This window comes from Periplaneta americana, chromosome 16, assembly GCF_040183065.1.
Source record: "Periplaneta americana isolate PAMFEO1 chromosome 16, P.americana_PAMFEO1_priV1, whole genome shotgun sequence".
NCBI lineage: Eukaryota > Metazoa > Arthropoda > Insecta > Blattodea > Blattidae > Periplaneta > Periplaneta americana.
Window position 1 is genome coordinate 1,548,076 of NC_091132.1, and position 12,871 is coordinate 1,560,946.

Here is a 12,871-nt window from a genome sequence, read left to right on the forward strand (position 1 = left end):
TTTGTTCTCTATAACCAATTTCACTCTTATTGGTTGAGATCCAATAAATGCCATCGCTTCTGTTTTATTGGTCGATATTTTCATATTAAAACTTGATGCAATTCGATCTAATTTGAAGACTGCCTGTTGTGAAGCATTTTCACTCTCGCTAATGACCACTTGATAATCAGCAAATTATATTGTAGTACAATTTATGTCATTTAATTTTAAATCTAATGATATTTCATTCAGCCATATTCGTATGACTTCGTCCATGTATAAATTAAAAAGTGTCGGTAACAAAGGACATATTTGACGGACTCCTTGATTTATTTCTGCCATTTTATTATTACGGATGTTTTCAATTGTATTGTGTTATTTAGATATAAAATCTGTATCACTCTTATTAAGTGGGATGGAATTCCTTTATTTCCTAATATTTTTCATAAAATGCTTCTGTCAACTCTATCGAACGCTTTTTATAGTCGATAAATGCAAAAAATGTAGGTAAAGTAAACTCTTTTCTCTTTTCAATCAATTGGGATATGGTGAATATACAGTCTGTACAAGATCTACCCTGTTACTCGTGTTATGGGCAATTTCTGTTTAGGGGAAAATTACAAAATTAAAATTAATGTAATTGAGAGCTAATTTCAAAACAGTGAAATTGCTGAATGCTTGCTGCGACACTTCAACTCCAAGTATTGCTGACAGGTTCAATGCTGCTGATATCTGACTTCGGAAACGTCTTCATACGAGTATGTGGAAGCGTTTGTGTTTACCGAACAGCTCACAACAAACTGCTGACATCACTTCAGGTAGAGAGAGATCTCCGGCCGGCATTTTGTTTACAGACGATGTGCCTCGTCAGCACTAGAGATGCAGGGGAAGAACAGTCTGTGCGCTTCAAATGAAGCTGCATAGAACACAAATTGGTCGTAACTCAATGTATCACCCTTTCTAGTATGTCAGCGTGGTGACGACTTGGATGTAATATCTGCTTGTTAACGAGACAAGCGGTCCAGTCCGTGATCGGCAGGCTGCGCTACTGTGGAACCTGTCACGCTGTGAATGATGGACAAAGTCCAAACATTATGGAATGACCCCTAGAGGAAGTCGTTCTTATCTGCGTGTGTAAATGTGAGACATCCGAGAAGATTACAAACAAAATCAACAAGCATTCCCTGTGGTACTTAAATTTTATTTCGTCCTATTGCTTAAATTGCTCTAAATGGCCAAAAGATTCAGTTCAAAGTAATAATTAAGTGTGGCCTAATATATCGGTTCCCACTCTAATTCCGAAACGTCGGATATTTCTATATGCATGACACGCTACAAGGACCGAAAAAACTTCACATTATTATTATTATTATTATTATTATTATTATTATTATTATTATTATTATTATTATTATTATTAAAGTTTCTTAGGAAAATATTTGAGACTAAGAGGGATGAAGTTACAGGAGAATGGAGAAAGTTACACAACGCAGAACTGCACGCATTGTATTCTTCACCTGACATAATTAGGAACATTAAATCCAGACGTTTGAGATGGGCAGGGCATGTAGCACGTATGGGCGAATCCATAAATGCATATAGAGTGTTAGTTGGGAGGCAGGAGGGAAAAAGACCTTTGGGGAGGCCGAGACGTAGATGGGAGGATCATATTAAATGGATTTGAGGAAAGTGGGTATGATGTAGTGGATATGCTCATAGAGACTGGATTAATCTTGCTCAGGACAGTGACCGATGGCAGGCTTATGTGTGTGCATTCCTTATTATTATTATTATTATTATTATTATTATTATTATTATTATTATTATTATTATTATTATTACTCTATATTATTATTATTATTACTCTATTATATTATTATTATTATTATTATTATTATTATTATTATTATTATTATTATTATTATTATTATTATTATTATTATTATTATTATTGGGAAGGGCTAACAACCCATCACCGTAAAAACAACTTGTTACGAATCCTTCAAATAAGCCTCGGAATGAATGTTTTTGAGGGAGGTGGGATATGATGATAGAGAATGGATTAATCTTGCTCAGGATAGGGACCGATGGCCGGCTTATGTGTGGGCGGCAATGAACTCCGGGTTCCTTAAAAGCGAGTAAGCAAGTAAATAAGTAAGTAAGTAAATAAGTAAGTATTATTATTACTGTCAATACTATTACTATCATTAAATGCTGATATTCATTTTTATTTAATTTATTATCAATGTCAGTTCCGATTTTGTAGTCACTGGGAGGTGATCACAAGACACAAGACAAGTAGGCTACATCAAGTGAAATGTGCGTTTCAATAATGAAAATGCTCAGTCTCGAGAGTTGTGACAGCAGATGAATGAATAATTCAGTAAGCTACGTGGCTCTCACGAGCACTTCGATTGCTGCTGTACAGCATTTTTTATTCTGTTTCTTGGAAGTTTCTTTTGCTGCTCCACTTAGAAAAACATTACATTTGTAATTCCTTTAAGAAAAGCATCAGATTTCTAGTCGAGATCTCTGACGTTGATCTACTTGTGTATCATAAATGTTACAACATAGAAAGCAGTGATGATGATTCAAGTTTTTTCTCAATACATTGGACTTCAATTTGCTTTACTTAACTACATTATGTCATTCCAAAGGTTTTCCCGGTTTATCTGCTTTAATAACAACATGGAAATAATTACTACACTTTGATACATAATTCGAACACAGATCGCAGTAATCTTTAATGTGTGACCTCAGTTTTATATAACAAATAAATTATAATTGTGTAAATAAATAGAATTTCGAATACCATGGAACTAAAATTTGTCCCAACTACTGGAAAATCTATAACCACAATTCAAAGAACATTTCATCTTAAGACCAAATTTTAAAATACGCCTATATTATCTTAATCGTGTTTGAAGTGAAATTCTGCAATTATCTGATCTATTAGTTGTAAGTTATTAGTTTTAATTTGGTGGAACACCCAGGCGTGATACAGGCCTACTGCAGTTCGGATATTGGGATTTTGTTACACGAAGAGTCATATTTCAGAGAAGTTTGAACAAAAATTGTAAAAAAAAAGAATAAAAGAATGCAACCTACTTCAAGTGAACAAAGGAAAAAAATTGTTCATGTATCAGAACATTTACTGTGACAATACACTTGACTAGCAGGAGCAGATGAGTTCACCAACTTTATTGCTGACTCTGTCATTATTCTCCATGAACATAATCCATGAAATAGAAATGATTTCGATGATATAAATTACTTAGCGACAGCTTGTGATAGCAGACATCTGTTAGCCAGCTGAAAGCTTTCACAACATTGCCAAATTTTGGAACGCAGACAGATTATGAACAACAAAACATAGTATATTCAGTAATGATAAAGGCAAGTTTACATTTCTGCTAAGGATGTTTTTGACTCACATACCTTCTCTTGAGTATATTTCAGTGTGTCACTTTATAGATTTAGGATACCTAGTTTTCACAAACTACAGATTTACGGTTTTCAGCTGATAAAAGTAGACTCTTATTATGTGTCCAGGCCCAAATATGGTAATTTTAAATTCGCAAAATAGGTAGGCCTAAAGCAAAATTTTGTTTAGACTTATACGGGAAATGTTTGGTTTGAGCATGAATTTATTCGAAATTAGTGTTTTTAAAGAGAAATTTATATTTTCTACGAAATTTTAATTGAATGTGCCCCAAGACTTATTTATGTTCAAAATTTTGAACTTAATATTCATACCCTACTTCAATACAGAATGTTGACCCTAATATTCAAACCGAATTTCGAGTGAGTTTATTTTCAAATATAAAGTAGAAAAAACCTGAATGTTTTGTAGTGCCTGCTAGTTTTTACACATAGGATGGGAGACTGTTAGAGAAATTTCCCTACACAACAGGCAAGAGCGGTAAAAACTGCAAATGTTGTTAAAATGCACAGAGAACCTTAAGATTTCTTGGAAGGTACAGACCTCTAGTGTTTGTAGGAATATGCTGTATTTTGCGAGAGAGTCAAAAAGTTAAATTTTTTAAAATGTAAAAGAACATCGAATTTATGTGTTTGTGCGAGATTAAGTCAATTTTATACTGAAATTTAAGATTCTTATTCACCATAAAATAGGATCCCTATTTACACAACATCAAGTGTGGAAGTGATGGCACGATGCCTTCTGCAAGAACTATCAGGTTTACTTTACTCTACATTTCACGTGTAATCACTCCGAAGAGGTAGATACGAAGTCCTGGGAGAAACAGTTAAAAATATACACAGAAATAGGGTAAAAACATTTTTCCAACGATATCGGAATTTACGAAATAATTTCTTTCAAATCTCGAAGTCTGTATTTTTAGCTAATATGACGAGTAAATAAAAGGGTTGAGAAATCAACAAAAAGGGGAAAAACCTTATTTAGCAAGTGTCTAAGTTCGTTACGTAAAGAATTTCAGTTCAGGAAACACCAAGGTTCCAAGCACTTATCGAGGCCCGACTGCCACTTGAAGCTGCTATTTCTTTTATCAAAACGCAAAGCGTCCAAATCCGGTGTTTACAAAGGGGTGATTCAGGTGGGAGAACTGCTTCTTTACTCGATAAAAAAAACTACACAGACGAAGATAAAACGAAGGATAACAATTTCAGTTCGACACAATCTGACGGACTAAGCAGCTGTTGTGAAATAGGTCGCGTCTTGCCATCGTACAAAGCAGACATCTTCACATTCGAGGTAAGAAAATGAGAACTTCAGTGTATATAATAATAATAATAATAATAATAATAATAATAATAATAATAATAATAATAATAATTATTATTATTATTATTATTATTAGCCACCGGCGTAGCTAGGTCGGCTAAGGCCCTTGCCTGCTGATCCGGTGTTGCGTTCGGGCGCGGGTTCGATTCCCGCTTGGGCTGATTACCTGGTTGGGTTTTTTCCGAGGTTTTTCCCAACCGTAAGGCAAATGTCAGGTAATCTATGGCGAATCCTCGGCCTCATCTCGACAAATACCATCTCGCTATCACCAATACCATCTACGCTAAATAACCTTGTAGCTGATACAGCGTCGTTAAATAACCAAGTTAATAATAATAATAATAATAATAATAATAATAATAATAATAATAATACTTACTTACTTACTTACTGGCTTTTAAGGAACCCGGAGATTCATTGCCGTCCTCACATAAGCCCCCCATCGGTCCCTATCCTGAGCAAGATTAAACCATTCTCTATCATCATATCCCACCTCCCTCAAATCCATTTTAATATTATCTTCCCATCTACGTCTCGGCCTCCCTAAAGGTCTTTTTCCCTCCGGCCTCCCAACTAACACTCTATATGCATTTCTGGATTCGCCCATACGTGCTACATGCCCTGCCCATCTCAAACGTCTGGATTTAATGTTCCTAATTATGTCAGGTGAAGAATACAATGCGTACAGTTCTGCGTTGTGTAACTTTCTCCATTCTCCTGTAACTTCATACCTCTTAGCCACAAATATTTTCCTAAGCACCTTATTCTCAAACACCCTTAACCTATGTTCCTCTCTCAAAGAGAGAGTCCAAGTTTCACAACCATAAAGAACAACCGGTAATAATAATAATAATAATAATAATAATAATAATAATAATAATAATAATTTTACAGGTTTAATCTTTCAATCTCCTGGTCAAGGTACGATATCTCAATATACTCTTGGTTTTTAATTCACTATTATTTTGGAAGTAGGCCTAGAGCTCTGATATTCTTAACATGACCACATACCAGTGTGTATTGAATTGAGTATTATCAGCTTTATTAGTATATTATGGTGTTGTTTTGGTGTCAAATGAGCATTCCACTGCTGAAACAATAACCTCGTGCAGTTTACTGTAGCCCACAGTTTGAAAGAACGCAACTAATAATTTGTTTGCAGGAGTGGCCAGTATCTTCCTCATAACCCTTTACCTCTTCGCCAGAATTTCTAATTCACGGTATTTCGTAACTAGAAATTTACGAAGTTACTAATGAAGAGTTCGCGGGAAAAACGATGAATGTCACAGTTTTCTTAGGTTGATGTCATTATCTAATTCAATGGATCACTGCGAAATTTAATGTTGTTCTTATGAAAAATGGTAAAAAGGAGAATTATCACCAAGAATACAGTAATCCTTTCCTTTATTTTCTATAGAAAGAGCACTACAGTTATAGACTCAATTAGATCATTATCTAATCCTTAACAGAAATATTATATCTTATGTTGTTTTGCGTCCAGCGAAATCGTTGCCACATTCGTTTGAATTTTTCCACTTTCAGTTTCAAATCTTGATCAACATCAAGCCGATACCTACTTCTATTTGTAACTTTTATGAGGAATAACGAAAGTGTTGTATAAAAAGCTACGTGGATTAAAAGAAAACTATGTGTCAAAATTTTTCGCCTGAATACCTGTACTCAGAAACAATAATTATCTCAGAACAGATTGAATATAACTTAAATACGTTTTTGTCTCACGTAACAATTCTCTATTATGACGTAAGAATTTCTACTATGAAGACTGCAATAAAAGACGCGCATATCAGTAAGTCATTTCACCCACACAGCGATTACTAAACACTTCCGTCTTCAAAGAAATAGAGTTTCCCTTATGAACAGTACTCTGGGTGATCAGTCCGGAGTCTATAGAGTTCTTATTTTTTTTTTATTTTAGTAGGTTATTTTACGACGCTTTATCAACAGCTTAGGTTATTTAGCATCTGAATGAGATGAAGGTGATAATGACGGTGAGATGAGTCCGGGGTCCAGCACCGATAGTTACCCAGCATGGGTTGAGGGAAAACCCCGGAAAAATCTCAACCAGGTAAAGGTTGGTCCACAATAAACCGAGAACGGAAACGACAACGAGAACGAAAATGGAAATATTGTTAAAATAAATGTTTTTAAATGTGAGGATTCACAATTAACTATTGTGATCTATTCATTCATCGTTTTCTGTAGGTCCTCACTGCAAACTCATAATTCGCCAATCTTCCTCTTTTCCGCCTTCCTCCACTACGATCCATATAATTATCTTAATGTTATACGTAAATCATTTTATATCTTCATCTGCTCCGAATTTTTCTCCCGTTCACCACTCCTTCCAGAGCATCCTTCAGTAGGCAGTTTCTTCTTAGCCAGTGGCCCAACTAATTTCTTTTTTTCTTCCTGATCAGTTTCAGCTTTATTCTTTCTTATTAAGCCAATGAAATTGTTCCTTAACTGATACCGACAAAAACTTCCTAATAGAGAGCGATATTATATCAAATATTTACGTGCACATCCATATCTACATAACTTGTCGCTGATACTTATGCTCTTTATCAAATAGGTCAAGAGTGGACTTCATCCAGAAGACGATGGAGCTGAATATCTACCTGGCCGTGCTGCTGGTATGCAGATGTTTCGTCGTGGAGGCCGTGGAGGAACGCTCCAGCAATTCATCTGAGCGTAGCTCCACGAACGCAAGCAATGAGTTCTCGGAGCCTTCCATCATTCCTCTAGAGAACATCGCCTTCGCGCTGGACGAGAAAACGTTTGTGCAGTTGACGAACATGCAACTGCTCATCCCAGCTGACCTGGACCTCGGTAAGATCGACCCCGATTTCTCGAAGATGATTCTTCACGTGAATTCATTGTTAGGATCGCTCGAGGTCAAGGGCGATTACGCCATCTTCGTCCACAACGTCATCGTGCCCCCGTACTCCAGCCAAGGGCGCGTGCACATGAAGCTCAGCAACATCACGGCCGTCGGGGAGATGGCCCTGGCGCTGACGCCGGCCGCGCTGATCGTGATCAGCTTCAACTTCAGGTACCACCCCGAGTCGCTGAGCGTGCAGATCGTGCCCGCGCGCCACCACGTCGTGACGCAGGAGCTGCGCCTGTCCAAGGAGCTGACGGCCGGGGCCGTGGGGGGGCTGGTCAACAGCCAGGTGGAGGACCACCTCAACTACTACGTGGACGCGCACATCAACTTCATCCTGAGCAGGATAACGCTCTTCACGATAGGGCGCAAGAACAGCGAGCTGCTGGGCGCCGGAGAGCCCTTCACGCAGAACGTCAACATCGGCGACTTGTTCGACGAAATGCTGGTAGACGTCAGAAAGGAAATTCTAACGAGGAGCAGAGATGAAATAGCTATACCAGATTTCCAGAGGAACTTCACGGAAAAATTGGAAACAAAAACTATTAACGGAACGTTTGAGGCGGTTGACGGTTGGATCGCGGGACTGTCCACTCTGAAACGCGCTTCAAACGTAAGCCTCTCCAAGCACGGAGACAAATTTGTTCTGTCTGCACTGATAGAGCTCGACAGCTTCGACATGGCGTACGACAAATATGAGGCGAAGTTTCTGACGTCTGAAGTCAAGGGAGAGCTGGACGGCACATTCCTGCACAGGAAGCTTACCCTCAAGGTTTCCATGGAGCCCAAGAGCGACGGAACGTGTGTCACAGCTTTGAAGGAACTGAGAGCTTTCAAATTTAACGGCTACAGGATTAACAACATAACCGAAATCGGGTCTTTTGAATGGTTGAAAATCAGAATCAACAATTGGCTCGTGGGGTTCTTCCAAGTGACGATTGTTAAGGATGTAGAGAAAGAGCTGAGCGTTGCGGTGAGCAATTCCTTGAGTCATTTCGACTGCGGCGAGTACCTTCCTCACCTGAAAATCGTGACTTCATCCTCATCAGGCACGAAGTGACTTAGTAGTAATGACTGCACTCAACCAACGCGGCATTTCTGCCTTAAACAACTTTCATAATTACTATTTCTGCTTACTACATCACGAATCTATGAGGACCACAGACGAATGCTTCGAGGAACATGCAGCAGCTCTGGGGCCTGGTTCATGAGACTATTACTGTTGGCACTTACTTAGGCCTTATGTAGGGTAACAATTAGTAGTTAAGGCTGGTCCACAATAAACCGGGATCGGAAATGAGAACGACAACGGAAATATTGTTAAAATAAATGTACTTAACTTTTTTTCCGTTCTCGTTCTTGTTATCGTTTCTGTTCCCAGCTTATTGTGAATCAGCCTTTAGCAGTGTGGAAAATTCTGTGTCATAACACTCTGCACTTCTAAATTTCCTACACTAATTCAGCAGTTAGCTATGCGGATTCGTTCGAGTATGTGATATAGATGCAAATTAATATTATGTCTGTTGTATTTCATACTCTCGTCTATGCACTCAATTTATAAAATTATAAATGTATTATCTTGCAATATGTCAAAATCACTCAGAGAAGACGAGAATGTCCTGAAGCAAGAAAAGTTTTCAAGGAAAGTTTTTTAGGTTAAAGAATTAATTAATGGCTCTAATATTGTGCTCCTATGCCTAAGCAATACAAAGCAATTCGTAATTGCTCTTTTGGCGTTACAACCCTATTACGTCCTAAAATAGTTCAATGGCAGACAACAGTTGACTGAACTTAATTCTCGTTAGGCAGAACCTTTCATTATATTCATGTCTCTTCCATAACAAGTAATATAGCCTATTCTAGGTCTGAAAATTCTTGGTCATCTTACAGTAATGTTTTCTTCATTACTATTTGATGAATGCATATTTACAAAATTATTCTCTATTACTAAATACTCTTAAATATGAGTTCCACACTACTAACGCTATTTATGAAACAAGTTTCTAGTTTTCTAGATAAGTAGATTGCTAGCTTTATGAAACAGGCCTCTGAAATGGATTTATGTCACTGCTATTGTTGTGTGTTTAGTCTTATTCATTTTCTTGTAGTTCTTTGGTCGTAAATCTTGTCCTTATAAAATTAATAACGACGAGAAGGTTTAACGAATTTAAACAAACTTAATTGCTCACGATTCCTTGATTAATCATCGTAAGTTGAGTGCACGCCAATTTGAACCATTGGTGATATATTTCCACATTTAGTTATTATGTAAGTAACGTGTAACAATTTAAAGACAATGCATAAAGGCATAACGAACTACAATGTAACATAGTGCGTGGTTGTGCAAGAATAAATCTCTAACGATGTGCATGTAAGCAGCATGTTTTATTGTTCACTCTCCTATTATGTCCCTTAAATTTCAAGTAAATGCAATTCTTCAGTCTGCCATCTTCATCAGCAGTTGTCAGAGACCCGGGTTAATATGCACTAATAGTTAATCTACTTACCCAGTATGTTATGGTTATTATTCAATTTTAGTTTTGATACCTTTAATGGTCTTAACTGCGCTGTTTACAAGATGCATTCACCAATTCTTGTCACTCATTTCTCTCGTATTAAATTTCGGAGTCTTGTGAAAAAGACTTGAAAGCTCTCCTAATGGACATCGCATCCAGAAACGTTTAGTGCTTATAAACCCGGGTTTATAACCATCTGAATTAAGGCACCAACTCTGAATCATCTCTTTAAGTATATAAAATAATTTAAAATAAGTCACTTCAGCGTCTCTTAGCTGTTCAATGCCTTCCTTCTGGTTATTTATACAGAGACAACATTTTATTTTTACTAACATTTTTAATATTAACCTGGCTATACCTTTGGATCAACGCCGTTTGCTACCCCCTTCCACGACTAGAGTTCGATGATACAGGCGTAATATACAAACAAATCACTTTACTAGGTATAGGAGGGAAGAAAAGTAGTTCCTCCATTAACGTAAACTAGGAAATATCGCGCTTTTGAGTTTGATCATTTTCATTAGGTTTTTGTTTAATCAAAGTACAGTACAGTATTAACAATGAGTGTTTTTACTCACGAACTGAGCTATCCATGTGGACGTATTCATTATGCAGTGCATATTATACTGTCTACAGTACATTAGCGTACAATATAGAGAATGAAGTTAAATTGAAAAATAATCATAATATGGATATTTAAACACATTTTTGAAAATGGTGGCCGTTCATTTCGATACAGGCTTCAGTTCTAATGTGCATATTATCGCTCTATAGACTATTGTACCTAATCCCAATTACCAGTTTCGTCCATCGTAACTAGTAACTCATGTTGAAATAACTCTGTACCTACTCTATAAAGAGTACCTTATGTACTGTAAATTCAATCTTCACTTCCGTCCGATCCGAAAAGATAAAATTATTCAGACATACTAACTACTGTCCATCCAACTGGTTATGTCGTAGGGTCGTAAAAAGGCAGGAAATCACGTGACAGTTAATTACTTAACGAGGCCCTTTTATTTAAGTTATTTTAAACAGTTGTATAAAATTACGTAGATGTCCAATTCCTAACAGAAATTAATGTTCTCAGAAAAGAGCTAAGACGACAGCCCAGCCACTAGCTGGCAAATAAAAGCTGGTGGGGGAAACCGGGATACGACGTAGGCAAATGGACAGTACATGTGCGAAAATGATTCAATATTGAAACCTCTTTCGTCACTGGAGAATGCGAACATATTTTTGGAACGTACTGTTTACTATGACCGTAAGGCGGTCTTGGATCTCTGTGGAGGACGGTTGAACTTCATTAGTAGAAGGGGTGGGAGTGAAATATATTCACAAACTCAGGTGCAATAAAAATTGATGTAAAAATAAAATGATGTCCTGTAATATGTACTTATTGTACAAAAGAGTATGATCCAAGACAAAATACAGTGGATAAGAACCGAATCAATCATTACTTCTGTCCGATCCGAAAAGATAAAATTATTCAGACATACTAACTACTGTCCATCCAACTGGTTATGTCGTAGGGTCGTAAAAAGGCAGGAAATCACGTGACAGTTAATTACTTAACGAGACCCTTTTATTTAAGTTATTTTAAACAGTTGTATAATATTACGTAGACGTCCAATTCCTAACAGAAATTAATGTTCTCACAAAAGAGCTAAGACGACAGCCCAGCCACTAGCTGGCGAATAAAAGCTGATGGGGCAAACCGGAATACGACGTAGGCAAATGGACGGCAGTACCTGTGCGAAAATGATTCAATATTGAAAGCTCTTTCGTCACTGGAGAATGCGAACATATTTTTGGAACGTACTGTTTACTATGACCGTAAGGCGGTCTTGGATCTGTGTGGAGGACGGTTGAACTTCATTAGTAGTAGGGGTGGGAGTGAAGTATATTCACAAACTCAGGTGCAATAAAAATTGATGTAAAAATAAAATGATGTCCCTGTACATGTATTGTACAACAGAGTATGATCCAAGACAAAACACAGTGGATAAGAACCGAATAAAACTGCTAGCATTAGGTTAGTCCATTATTTTATTTCAATATTATAAACATTGGAATTTACACTGTATGTATTTTTGTATGGTTTTGGACCATATACTTAGGCCTACTTATGTACATACATACGTCGACAGTTAATTATTAGGCTTAATTAGTACACAACTTGTAAATTTAACACATATTTTTAATGAATAGGTTACCCTAATTAGTTTGTTAAATATTTTGGTATACAAACTATTTCCTTGCTGCAAATTAAGCTTTCAGGAATAACTCCCTGTAAAGTTAATTTGAATAATTTCGAGGGAAAAATTGTTCCGGGGCCGAGTATCGAACCCGGGACCTTTGGTTAAACGTACCAACGCTCTCCCACTGAGCTACCCGGGAACTCTACCCGACACCGATCCAATTTCTCCCTCTATATCCACAGACCTCAAAGTGGGCTGACAACCGTCAAGCAACCAACATTTGAGTGCACACTAACTCTGTGTGACTTTAAATTGTGGTTTTCTGTTACGTACAGTGACGTGTATTATGCAAATTTAACTTTCAGGAATAACTCCCTGTGAAGTTAATTTGAATAATTTCGAGGGAAAAATTGTTCCGGGGCCGGGTATCGAACCCGGGACCTTTGGTTAAACGTACCATGGATATGGATATAGAGGGAGAAATTGGATCGGTGTCGGGTAGAGT

General features: G+C 37.2%; 1 protein-coding gene across 2 annotated transcripts; it reads left to right on the forward strand.

Moving 5' to 3' along the window:
- Positions 1 to 420: 420 nt before the first annotated feature.
- On the forward strand, positions 421 to 10,024 carry LOC138716291 (uncharacterized). 2 transcript variants are annotated; one of them, XM_069849223.1, is made up of 2 exons: positions 421 to 1,168; positions 7,338 to 10,024. In XM_069849223.1, exon 2 carries the CDS (start codon positions 7,366 to 7,368, stop codon positions 8,707 to 8,709), a length of 1,344 nt encoding a protein of 447 aa, XP_069705324.1. In that variant the 5' UTR covers positions 421 to 1,168; positions 7,338 to 7,365; the 3' UTR covers positions 8,710 to 10,024. The 2 variants fall into 2 exon arrangements, with proteins under 2 accessions (XP_069705324.1, XP_069705323.1); XM_069849222.1 differs by lacking the exon at positions 421 to 1,168 and adding an exon at positions 4,565 to 4,714.
- Positions 10,025 to 12,871: the final 2,847 nt, after the last annotated feature.

Bases quoted from the DNA above. Each gene is read 5' to 3' on its own strand.
- LOC138716291 (XM_069849223.1), top strand. From the start codon at position 7,366: ATGGAGCTGAATATCTACCTGGCCGTGCTGCTGGTATGCAGATGTTTC.